Raw genomic sequence first — 13,521 nt, 5'->3', positions numbered from 1 at the left:
TTTAAAGAAAATTGTCAAAATTATCAAAAATTAATTTTGAAAGATTATTATACAACTTTTTCAAAACATTTCAAGAAATTGCTAAAAAAGATTGTGGACAATTTTAATATTGAGAAGATTTTTAAAAGATAAAAGAAAATGTAGATTTCTGAAGATTTTGAAATAAAGTTTCGGATTCTATTTCAGAATTTGGAAAGGATTTAAGAAATTAACATTTTTTGGCCTAACATTTTGGGGAAAGTTGTAATATATTTTTTATTTAAAAAACAAGATTTTTTAAAGAAAATTGAAAAATATGTTGAAATTTTTTTAAACATTTAAAAAGAGCGTTCGCTTAAGAATCCGGTAAACAAAAGTATCAACACTCAGAAATTTCCGAAAAAGTAAATAAGATTTATCGCGTATTTGCTTGGACTGGTCATTTTTAGATGACGGTTGCTGACAGTGGAACCATGCGGTGGTTGTTTAATCTTTTTCTTTAAATTTGCATTTGCAATATTGCCGAAAATCATATAATTTGATGCAATATTTAATTTGATTTAATATGATGTAAAAATGAAAATTTTGTTTAATTCGTTGTTACAATTTTTACATCTTAAAAAATTTTTTAAATTGCCGCAGATATTTTGGATTCTTTCTCAGCAATTTTATAAATCTTTTAAAATTTTCTCTAACAATTTATTTTAAAAAACAAAAAATCCTTTTAAATTTTCATATGAATCTGAAGAATATTATTTCATTATCTTTCAAAATTGTCAAAATATTTTTAATTTGTTCCAAAACCTGACTGATTACATTCTGCATGAATATGATTTTAGTGGATGTTTTCCATTTGTTATTTGCTGTGAGGCCGATAAATGTTGAGCGAAATATAGATTTTTTGAGATTTCGAAAGAAAAATCTTGTTAAGAATTTTGAAGATTTGAAAAGGATAAAAAAGTTTTCTTAAGTTTCGTTAGAAAATGTACAATTTTTTATTTTTAAAGTTAATTTAAAGAGAATATTTAAAAAGATTTCAAGATTTTCTAGGAAAATTATCACATTTACAAACAAATAATTTTGAGCGAATATTCTACAACTTTTTAAATCATTTAAAAAAATGGTAAAAAAAATCTGGAATATTTTAAGGTAATTTTTATAATTTTGCACAATTAAAAAAATAGGAATAATTCGAATGTATTAAAAACATAATTTTGAAACTTTAACAAATAATTTTAATATTGAAAAGACTTTTAAGAGATATAAGAAAATTTACATTTTTGAATATTTTGAAATAAAATTTTACATTCTTTTTCAGAATTTGTAAAGGTTTTAAGAAATTAAAAATTTTTGAGTTAAGATTCCGGGAAAAGTTTTGTATTTTTTTTTAATTTAAAAAAAATAATTTTGAAAGAACATTTAAAAATATTTTGAACTTATTTAAAACAAAAAATGCGTCGAATCAAGAATCCGGTAAAACAAAAGTATCAACACTTAAAACTTTCCGAGAGAAATAAATACTATATACCACCCAGTTCACGGTCGTGAGACTTGGCCATAGGTGTGATTTATCGTGTATATTCTGGGAGCTGGTGTCATTTTTAGTTGACGGTTGCTGACAGTAGGACCATGCATTGGTTGTTTGATCTTTTTTTTTAATTTTTATATACAATATTTCCTAAATTCATATAATTTGATATAATTTTTATATATTTCAGACAATTTAAAATTATTAAATTAGAATAGTCCGCAACGTGTGATTTTGTTTTGAATTCGCCCAATTTGTTGAAATGATATTGGTAGGGCGAAGGGGAATCTTCGATTCTTTCAGATTCTTAAAACCTCCAGTTCGCAGAACTGGCGGTGAGTTTCCGAGAAATGTATTTCCCCGCCAAACAAATGCAATGTAAATAGATGAGTAGCTCTTTAAAACTGCTTTCTTGAACACTTATTATATAATCTAATTAAATAGTATTTAGTTGAACTTTCATTAAATAAATAAATAGATTAAAATAAATTAAATAAAAAAATATCTAATTTTCTTTTAACTTGTAATACTTTTCACATTTCCTAATTTAGTACTCGTATATGTACTAATAACTAAGTTATTAGATTCAGCCTTTAAAAATAAGGGAAAAAGGACTTTTAAAAAATCTGGGCTATTAATTTCAGATTAAAATTATTTCTTGAAAAAAAGATCCTACTCCATCTTCACTCCATAGGGAATCGAACCACAAAACTTCTGATTTCCGGTCAGGTGCTTTTCCAATTAAGCTATGAGAGGGATCAGAATAAGAACTCTTAATTCAAGAACATAACGTTAATTTTTAGCTAGGTGTTAATGGTACAAGTAATTATTAAAAAAATTTTTAATTTATCTACTATATCATCACAGATTGTACCTTACCGACAGTAGATCAACCCTCCAAACCGTGAAGGCAGAAAATCAACACAATATCGATCAAGTTAAGAATCTTCAATAACAGAAAAATACTTAAGATCTTAATAAGACTAGATGGAAAATAATATTTTTAAATTAACATTATTTCTTGAAAAAAAATCCTACTCCATCTTCACTCCATTGGGAATCGAACCACAAAACTTCTGATTTCCGGTCAGGTGCTTTTCCAATTAAGCTATTAGAGGGATCAGAATAAGAACTCTTAATTCAAGAACATAACGCTAATTTTTAGCTAGGTGTTAATGGTACAAGTAATTATTTTTAAAAAATTTTAATTTATCTGCTATATCATCAGGGATTGTACCTTACCGACAGTAGATCAACCCTCCAAACCATGAAGGCAGAAAATCAACACAATATCGATCAAGTTAAGAATCTTCATTAACAGAAAAATACTTAAGATCTTAATAAGACTAGATGGAAAATAATATTTTTAAATTAACATTATTTCTTGAAAAAAAGATCCTACTCCATCTTCACTCAATTGGGGACCGAACCACAAAACTTCTGATTTCCGGTCAGGTGCTTTTCCAATTAAGCTGTTAGAGCTAAAAATTAGCGTTATGTTCTTGAATTAAGAGTTCTTATTCTGATCCCTCTAATAGCTTAATTGGAAAAGCATCTGACCAGAAATCAGAAGTTTTGTGGTTCGATTCCCAATTGAGTGAAGATGGAGTAGGATCTTTTTTTTTAGAAATAATTTTAATTTATAAATATTATTTTCCATCTAGTCTTATTAAAACGTTAAGCATTTTTCTGTTATTGAAGATTCTTAACTTGATCGATATTGTGTAGATTTTCTGCCTTCATGGTTTGGAGGGTTGATCTACTGTTGGTAAGGTACAATCTCTGATGATATAGCAGATAAATTGAAAAATTTTTAAATTATTAATTGTACCATTAACACCTAGCTAAAAATTAGCGTTAAGATTTTGAATTAAGAGTTCTTATTCTGATCCCTCTAATAGCTTAATTGGAAAAGCACCTGACCGGAAATCAGAAGTTTTATGGTTCGATTCCCAATTGAGTGAAGATGGAGTAGGATCTTTTTTTCAAGAAATAATTTTAATTTAAAAATATTATTTTCCATCTAGTCTTATTAAAACTTTAAGCATTTTTCTATTATTGAAGATTCTTAACTTGATCGATATTGTGTAGATTTTCTGCCTTCATGGTTTGGAGGGTTGATCTACTGTTGGTAAGGTACAATCTCTGATGATATAGCAGATAAATTGAAAAATTTTTAAATTATTAATTTCAGCTTCAGTTTACAGTTAAAAAATAATGCCTTTTTTTGCAATTACAATCATTTTTAATATAAAATACAAATTTGGAATAACTATTAGCTTCTTACAAAGGTAAAACCACATTCCAAGTTTTGACAAGAAGGAATCACCACTTATCTGTTTCTTTTTAAAGTTATATAAATATAATTTTCATAAGATTCTGTAGATAGTTCAAATACATTTTTGAAGATTTCACATATACCGAAAAAATGCAGCAAAATTTTTATACATTTTTTTTTTTATTTTGCATGACACACAAAATATTAGGAAAAATTAAAGTCCGCTTAAAAGATATTTAGGACTTTCAGAAGATTTGAAGAAATAATTTTTAAAATAACTTTTCGAAAAACTATTAATGCTTTTCAAATATTGTTAATCTCTTCAAAAGTTCTGAAATTCCTAAATAATTTTTGTAATAAAAAATTACATTTTTGCAATGACCTTCAAAACTTAGAGATTTGTAGAAACTTGCAGAGGAATCTTACCATAAAAATTTCATCCTTCCAAAATTCTTCAATAGCTTTGAACATTTTTTTAGAAATATTGAACATTTTATAAAATTGTTAAAAATTGTTTTCAAAATGTATAGAAAATTTTAAATTGTCTAAAAAATTTCAAATTTCAAATTACTTTAAAACCTTTACAAAACTTATACACCTTCGAAATATCTTTTGAAATGATTCAGTTTTCCTAAAAATCTTTTAATTGTCCTAAAATTTTCTTTCGTTTTTTTTAAATCAAAACACAATTATTTAAAAGATTAAGATATTCTAAGTTTTTTGCCCATTATGTATTTCATTTTTCTTACCTCTTTCAAAGCTTGAAAAAGTTTACAAATTGTGTACCAAGATAGAAAAATTTTAAGAACAGAGTTATTTCCTATAATATTAGAAAACCCATTTGTAATTAAAATTTTCTTTTGAATCAATAATGTTTAGAAACAGTTGGAGAACATTTGATCATGAAATGAAATTACTTAATTGAAAATTTCCATTTACAAAATTGATGTTGCGGTAAACTCGTAATATTTATTAATAGACTTAATTACAGACGGTTTACTTAAACAGTCTTTTTTGAGTGACTCGCAAAATTCTTAGAAATTGAAAAATTCAACTGCAAGAATAAAAAACGAACATATATATCTTATTTTTTTCATATCTTACTTTGTCTATTAAATCATTAATATCCAGGGGCGAACTGGGCCTATTACCCCTATTAATAACAGTTATTATGCATAAATATATTAAATTGTATGCATATTTTAAATCAAATCTCATATTAAATTATCGCAAACAATCAAAAATTCCTTGGAACATTTTTAAATACTGTCAAATATTGCAATTCCTTCAAAATATTTTGACACACCTTAAACTTTTTAAAAAAGATTTTCAAAGTACTTTTGAATTTTTTTAAATAACTATGCTAAAATTTTTTTAATACTCTAAAATTTCTTAAAATAATAAAAATAAGTTGAAATTTCCTTGACATCTTTTAAAACATCCTTAAATATATAAAATCTTTTGAAATCTTTCGAAATCTCTTGAAATTTTGTAAAGCTCTTGAAAATATATTGCAATTTTTAAGATACCATGAAATATATAAAATCCTTTAAAATCTCATGTTAACTTACCATAATCAATAGAAAATTCCTTGGAATCTTTATAAATTCTCTCAAATTCGTCAAATCCTTTAAAATTTTTTGAAATACATAGAACTTTTTTTAAAGATTTCTAAAGTACTTTTGAATTTTTTTAAATAACCCTTTTAAATTTTTTTTCTTCTTTTAAATTCCTTTAAATTATAAAAACAAATTAAACATTCCTTTACATCTTTTAAAACATCCTCAAATATTTGAAATCCTTAAAAATCTTTTGAAATTTTGTAAAGCTTCAGATTGAAATTTAAAAAAAGGAAAAAGTTCCAAACGTTAAATATTGAAATGTTTATAGATTAGAGTTTGAAAATGGGATCAATAAAACTTTAAAGCTTTGGAAATCTAATTTTCAAACATTTTCAATTATTCAATCAGAATAATTTTCGACTCGATGAGATTCAAGTCTTCAAATTTTGAATTGTAAACTTGAAAGTTTATATATAAAAAATTAATAATCATGAATTAATTGAAAGCGTTCAAAATTTAAACGTACATTTGTCAATTGGGAAATTTCTAAACAGAAAACTTTCAAAATGTAAAAAATGTTAATGTTTGTAGATTATATATATATTTTAAACATACTTTTAAATTTTCAACGCTTTCAATTAATTTATGGTTAATAATTTTTTGTAAATAAACTTCTAAGTTTACAATTCAAATTTTGAAGACTTGAATTCCATCAAGTGGAAAATTACTTATATTTCACAGTTGAAAATAAGATTTCGAAAGTTTTGTGTGTGTATTAATTCCATTTTCAAAACTCTAATCCACAAAATTACAATATTTTTGTATTGAAATTTTTCTTTTTTCTAAATTTCAATCTGAATCTTTTAAAAATTTCAAGAGATTTCAAAAGATTGTTAAGGACTTTAAATATTTGAGGATGTTTTAAAAGATGTCAAGGAATTTTAAATTTATTTTTATGATTTAAAGGAGTTTCAAATAATTTTAACAATTTTACCAGAGTTATTTAAAACAATTTTAAAGTATGGTAGAAATCTTTAATAGGTGTCAAGGTGTTTCAAAAGATTGTGAAGGTTTTGAAATTCTTGAGAGTATTTTAAAAGGTTCCAAGGAATTTTCATTTGATTACAGTAGTTTAATATGAGATTTTAAAGGATTTGAAATATTTCATGGTATTTTTTAAATTTCAAGGAATTTTCAAGAGCTTTAAAATTTTTAAAAAGATTTCAATAGATTGTCAATAATTGAAAATGTTTTAAAACCCCTCTAGAGCCTCGTCTAGTGGCCGCCAGGGTTCGTATTTTCGTGTACAACGTTACCGGCTGATGCCGTTGGAATTGATTGTTGAAAAATATATTTTTACATCTTTTTTTATCAAGCTTTGTACTTAAACGTAGTTTTCTTCCGGTTCTTGCATTTCTCAAAGTTTGAGACCGATATATTTGATGAAATAATTTTCAGTGAAGTTCCTACCAAAATGCAGTACCTTAACGTACTTTATGGTACTCTAATACATTTCCCAAGGTTTCAGCTCAATATTTTATTTACAAAAAAAGTTCTTAGGTTCAAAAAAACATTCAGTGAACTGAAAAACTGTGGTCGGTAATATAGGTATTTAGCTGTGTCATATGCCCTTAATTGGTAAACTATTTCAGAAATTGCTAACTTTCGTCATTTACCGACGCGCAACTTGCGCCTTCAAAGTAACTCTTAGGTAATCCGCCAAGAGGGCGCAGTTATCAGTGTATTTTCTTCACATTCTCTTATTCCATTAGATCGGCAATCTCCCACCTCATCTCTGCATTTACAGAGTGTATACATAACCTCAAATTGTTGTAGTACATCATGATCATTATAATACTCTATGCAAATAAAGAATTATATTAAAAATTCTAGTATGCGTCCACAAAAATTTAAATTCCCATACAATTTGGAAAGGTAACATTTTAATTATATTCATGTATACATCTTTCGTTTATTTTAAAGTACCTAAATGTGTTGTTTACTATACATGTATTTCATTGTAAATTTTGTAATTTTTTAAGTTTAAAACCATAATATTTAGACCGGGTTTTCAGAAATATTATCAATTTTGCAATATTTATTGAGTCACTATAATGGCTATGAGAAGGAAAAGTAGAAGCTTATTTTTGTCTTATAAACGTGATATGTGGTAGAAATGTTTTCATCAATGGTTATATGTGTATACAAATATAAATTAATTCTTTATAAACTGTGGAAAATTATTCTCTAATAATTTCTACGTTGCAAATATTTAAATAAATCAATAATTAGAAAAAAATAAAACGTCTGAAAGCCTTATTTATATGAAGTATTCAAAATTTGCTATGCAAATTAATTGTAAGTGTAGACTTGTATTGTGAATTTTAATATTAATTTTTCTTTCAGTTTGGCAAATACAGACAAAAGAGTTGTCATTGTTTCTGTATTTGGAAAATCCCGATTTCGTGCGAAAGGATGCAAAACGGGAATGTTAAGTTCTGTCCTCCAGGTGGACCTCCTGGATGAGCCAACTATTGATGAACCATCTTTGGTAAATTTTCAAATTACATTATTAATTCTAGAGCGAAAAAGCTCATATTTTACACTCTTATAAAGTTGAAGTCAGTTGCGTAAAACGAATTTTTATGCGAGAATTAAGTGGCTACCCTGATCTCATGATGCTTTGTTGGTTGGTTCTTTTGTTCATGAACAAAATTTTCGTTGCAAACAAATTATTTGAACATCTAAACGTACTTAATTTTCGTTTTTTGTTATTTATATTATAATACAACTTTTCAGTGCGAAATAGAAGGTTATCACGACGTAAAAGAGAGAATTATCTATTTGCACCTCAAGGGATTTCTTGATACTTGTACACTTGTTAACGAGTACGATCAATTCATAGAAAATCAGGAACGCAAAGATTTTCTCAGTGCATGGGCACGTATGAGAGATAAGTATGCAAGAGGCTTACTTGTTCTCTTCCACGTATCTCACATCCTTGTACTAAGTCATCCTACGCATACATTTGACAACAGTTACGTTCACTTATTCAGGGCTCTGGACATACTCAGGTCAGCAGAATGAAATCGCTATGTACATAAATAATCTATTCGAAAAAATGTATTTAAATTCTTAGAAATTGCCAAATCTATCATAATGTCGTATTAATATAAAACAGGCAGAAAGTTTCGTTGCCACTGGCAGATATTCTCAGCTCTGTTCCTGGTTTATCGAAAGACTGGATATCAAACGTGAGACCTTGCTCACCTCGAGTTCTCTTTTACTTTGAGACTTGTCCTAATCTTTTTCGCGATCTGGAAAGTGGAGCGAATATTAAGAAATTAGAACATTCATTGGAGGACCAAATTTATCACGTATTGAGGAAAAATAGAATTGTTACGAATGTTAGGTAAAGATGTCATGTTTGGCTTTATAATAAAATTTTGATGATAATTTATTTATATTAAATACTTAGGGCAAAAGTTCTTATATCACATTATTATTTACAGTTCAAATTCGTTATTTGCTATACCAGCGAATCAGGAATTTGTCTTCGTTTACACTGGCCCCACCGAATCTCGAGATATTCTAGGCTACATGACTCGAAAACTTATTCAGAGCTGCAAAGTCAGTTCTAGTACCACTACTTCCAGGAGCCTTGCTAGTCTGGATTCAAATTTGAATTCTCCTGAATCAGAAGCTGGTAAGTATTTAAAAAATGCAAAATTTGTAGTTGGGAAGTTACTCATAACAGATATTTAAAATGATTTCCTTTTTTCTAATTGCGACTTTCAGATGCTCATACATTTAACGTTTTCTTACAACAGCACATAACTCTCGCATTTGCCAGAGGCTTTGACGATAACGTCGGACGCCATACAGCTCCTGCACATTTTGAAGTAAATTATTTTTGCAACATGATTTAATCTTGAGCCATAATCCGTTTTTTGTCCATTCTTAACGGTTTTAAATTATTCATTTTGGTTGCAGATTCCCAATCTTCGTACATTTTTCGATGTTGCGAACAAACTATATAATTTTTTCATAAATGGCACTGATAAAGAATTGTCACACCTGTGTAATCTGTTGGATACGGACGTAAAGTTCAGTAAAAGTAGATGCAGCAAAGTTTTGCCACGAGCTTTGCAAACCTACCAAGAAAATCTTCCCCAACATTACACGAGGTTCGTCTTCCCTTTAATGAGATTACTGCTTCGCCTCTGTTAAAAAACTTAACGATTTTTACGACTAGGTATCTTCGTTAATAGCCTTTTAAGCTTTTATTTCTCTAATAATCTAATCCAATATATATCTCACGGTTGTGAGATGTGGTTGTGGCTGAAATTTTACCGCGATTTCGCTGGAAGCGGGTGCAATTTTTCAGATTAGCACCCGCTCCTGGCGAAATCCTGCGGTTGTCCTTATGACAAGTTTTTATAATTTGCCATACATACATTTTTGCTATTCATATAGTTTAAAGCTGTATTTATTATATCAAAATTTAGGTAATGGTTTAATAATTTGATTTGACTTAAGGATTTCTTTTAAAATAATAAAATAATAAAATGTTAGTATCATTTAGTTGAATGCATTATTACGAGGGTAAAGGAACCAGTTGTCGAGAAAATAATATCAAATTTTATTATCATCTCATAAACAAAAACTTTGACGAATTTGAAACTTGTCTGCCTGGACAGAAAGTTTGTTTGATACATAAAATTAAAACTTGAGGTAAAAATGGCGATAAAAAGACAATATGTGAAAAACACAATTTCCCGACGTGCATTCCCACATCGCTCGAGTCTTATACAGTCATTTGTCGAGGGTGTGGCGCAAATTGGCAACTAAATGAAAAAGTCCAAATAAAGAAGAAATTTATTAAAAATTACTGGATAGGCTGTGTCTAGTCGTCCCGAAAAAAGGGGAGAGCTGGAAAAGAGGGCATGGACTAGTCACCCGAAAATTAGGGATGACTAGCTAAGTTTATGAAAAATGTTTGATTGCTCGTCCCGAATTTCGGTACGATTAGAAACTTCGTACTAGATAATACTACAGAATAAAGTTTAATGAACGACACGTAAAAACTAAAAATACCACCTAAAAGACAGAACGCTGGCAATTAGTTAAATGAGAAATATTACATTCGAATTTGAAATTTAAAATAATATAAGAAGACTTTTTTATGGTTTCCTTAATTTAAAAAAGGAAACAACAATATACTCTAATTCTCAAGCTCACAAATTCCCTAAATTAATATATATTTAAAATGTAATAATACTTCGATATAATTATGAAGCTTAATTTTGATGTAACCTAAAATCGGCTCTTGCCATTCATAATAGACATTTGATTCGTAAACAATAACATTGTGAAGGTACCATTTCTCGAGGCGGGTCCTCGAGTAATAGAGCTTTGAAAAAGTTGTACCCAATTATCTGATATTTTAATCAAATAAATACTAAATTCACTTTTCAAATAATCTACTTAGTTTAAAAAAGACTTAATTTTTCCAAATTATTGTAGTTACATTTATATATAAGGAATACATCAAGAAGTAATTTAATTTGTGGTTTAAAAATGTCGATCTAGCCAACGTAATTGGGACACACTTTAAATTGTGCTAAAAAACTATTTTTTGTTTGTTTTCCATAGTTTAAAACGATAAGTGAATGAAAACGATTAAGATTGATCGGAAACTTATTGTTAAATGTGGAATTTTCATCGCATACAGCGAAAATACTTGTGTTGGGTTAAAGCTGTTTTTATAAAAAAAAAATTATTTTAGTGTGTTGTATATATCACCAACGTAAAATTGACAAGTTTTCGATGTTCTTTTTATAGCATTGAAATTTTTCTTTTTGATTTTGTAACAGGGCATACCACGAAACAAAACTTGCCCATGCAATGGCGGTGTTTGAAATGCACGCACGGGGACCTTTATTCGAAGAGTTCAGTGAAAAATTACAGGAAGAATGCGATAAACACTGGAAATCAGGCAGACAAATGTGCGAAGTCCTTTCTTTAACAGGCAATCCTTGTACAAATCCGATTCACAAAGGTGGCAGCGAAGGTGCAGGTGGAGGCGAACAAACTGAGGCCAGAGATGACGACAGGTACAGACAAAGAAAACAATCTAAGTATGTTAAAAATACGAATAACTTGCAGGAAAAATGTGGCTTTCATAACACTTATTTTGTTTCGCATTAATAACTAGGAAGGTAAAAATAAAACTCAGTCTCAAACTAAAAATTTTCTTTTGTTTTTGTTTATTCCTCTTCTACTTTCGCAATTACGTTTTATAGGAATACAACATAGATTTGAACCTCTAGACAACTTCAGCTTTTATTTAAGCATCGTAGAACACATGAACATCAGCAAACACGAACTCGTTTTAAAAATACTAAAATACTAATAGCTTTGATGTTCATTATAGAATTATCACCTTTGTCTTACTCTAATTTAAATACTAAACATAAAATATTACTTATATTTATAATATTTTGATTAAAATCGTAGCTCAATTAAAAATGTTCTTATCCTTCAATACTAATATTAGGAATATAAGTTCTTTTTTTTATTAATGAATAAACAACTGCGTAGCGAAATGCCGGTTATGGAGCATTGCAGTGGAGTGAGATACGTCTGCGCTTGCAATTGTGGACGATGCCAAGGTCCTCGAGAGGATCCGTTTAGTTTACGACAAGCCAACTACGATTTCTTTCAAATGCTCGCAAAGCAGTGTGGATGTTCGCAGCTTGAAAACATACCTTTTCCTATTTTTCAACCAAGCACCCATAATTTCAGGTATTTAGAATTTATTAAACTTCATTCATTTAATAAAGTCAGAATTGTTTAATATTTCTAAATATTTACGGTCTAATTTAAAAAAATTGTTCAGTCTATATTTGAGATAAAATTACTTTTGCTTTATAAATATTCATTTTAGAAATTAATATTTTCATTTTGCAGAGCCGCGCAGTTGTTCTCAACTACAAATCGTAAAGACTCTATTAGCCGTGTCGAATTGTCCACACCGCAAGGGCACACGCAAGTTTGCAGCTTAGGAGTTGGAACAATAAATGGCAAGTACTTACAAGAAGAAACTGATAGAAAAATTGGCTTGAAAAAATATTTGTTAAGAAAGTTTAAACTGGAAGAAAATACGTCATGATCAATTAGGTATTTTTACTTCGTAGATTGCAAGGGACCAAATGCATGGGATTCAGTTAATTTTTGCCCTATTTTGCTAATATCTTCGTAAAAGCTAAGATTTTCTATATAATTCTATTTGCAAAATAGTTTATATTTTTTAATTGCTATTTAATAAAATAATAAAATGATAATAATTATTATCAATTACAATATATATATATTACAAAAATAAAGCTTTGTTCCATGAATTTGATCCATTGTTTCCCCTCAGCTTTTAACAAAATGAAGTTAGCTGATGTTTGAAGTGAGAATACCTTATACTAATGTCAAAAAAAACATAACTGAATTCAAGAAGGAATAGTCAATTTATTACGAAAAATGATAAAGTTTTATTTAAATCTTAGACAACATTACTGTTTATGGAAGTGGAGGTCAATCGCCTCCTACGAGTGATCCGGTTGGCGAAGAAACTCAGAGACTCAGTAACAAAACGAGCCTCACCCCGAGCGAAAGTCACAAAGTTGTCATCGAGGTATCAGATGTTGATTCTGAAAATTTAAAAGGTAAATAAATAATGCTTAATATTAAATTTCTGCTGATGTTACATATATGTGCATAAGTTATTTTTTCATTGTACGTACGGATAAAAGAAACCAGTAGCTTTTGCAATGTATGCGATGTTTTATTATATAATATTCTAGAAAAATCTCTGGTTAGACAACCATCAACAACGGAATATCTACCAGGAATGTTGCACACGGAATCTCCAGCTGGACTCTTGCCACAATTTTCGACTTGGTCGCTAGTGTGCCTTGGTCCTAGCAGTCTTTACTCTCACAATTTAGGTTTGCAACATCAGGCGGGAGTTCTAGCCAATTCAGCCTTTCTCTTGCCCTGGGATGTAACCGTCAGGTAAAAGTATTAAATATTAGAGTAAGTTTTTTTCCTGCAAAATAATGTGTTCGAAAATCTTTACGGTGTTGTCAACATTTCCGATCACAATTTAACTTGAATACCAA

The 13,521-nt window shown here is 28.6% G+C and overlaps 1 protein-coding gene across 1 annotated transcript in view; it reads left to right on the top strand.

The window, feature by feature from the left end:
• The first annotated feature begins 7,139 nt into the window (after window positions 1-7,139).
• LOC117177173 (protein SMG8) overlaps window positions 7,140-13,521 on the top strand; it is a 15,776-nt gene continuing 9,394 nt past the window's right edge. The window contains exons 1-12 of the mRNA XM_033367685.1: window positions 7,140-7,282; window positions 7,754-7,898; window positions 8,147-8,421; window positions 8,529-8,759; window positions 8,860-9,053; window positions 9,146-9,249; window positions 9,341-9,534; window positions 11,224-11,463; window positions 11,951-12,154; window positions 12,320-12,432; window positions 12,907-13,065; window positions 13,204-13,414. Coding sequence (XP_033223576.1) covers window positions 7,209-7,282; window positions 7,754-7,898; window positions 8,147-8,421; window positions 8,529-8,759; window positions 8,860-9,053; window positions 9,146-9,249; window positions 9,341-9,534; window positions 11,224-11,463; window positions 11,951-12,154; window positions 12,320-12,432; window positions 12,907-13,065; window positions 13,204-13,414 — 2,144 coding nt within the window. The 5' untranslated portion in view covers window positions 7,140-7,208. The remainder of the gene's footprint in view (window positions 7,283-7,753; window positions 7,899-8,146; window positions 8,422-8,528; window positions 8,760-8,859; window positions 9,054-9,145; window positions 9,250-9,340; window positions 9,535-11,223; window positions 11,464-11,950; window positions 12,155-12,319; window positions 12,433-12,906; window positions 13,066-13,203; window positions 13,415-13,521) is intronic.

This window comes from Belonocnema kinseyi, chromosome 7, assembly GCF_010883055.1.
Source record: "Belonocnema kinseyi isolate 2016_QV_RU_SX_M_011 chromosome 7, B_treatae_v1, whole genome shotgun sequence".
NCBI classification, from domain to species: domain Eukaryota; kingdom Metazoa; phylum Arthropoda; class Insecta; order Hymenoptera; family Cynipidae; genus Belonocnema; species Belonocnema kinseyi.
This window is presented reverse-complemented; position numbering and strand designations above follow the sequence as displayed.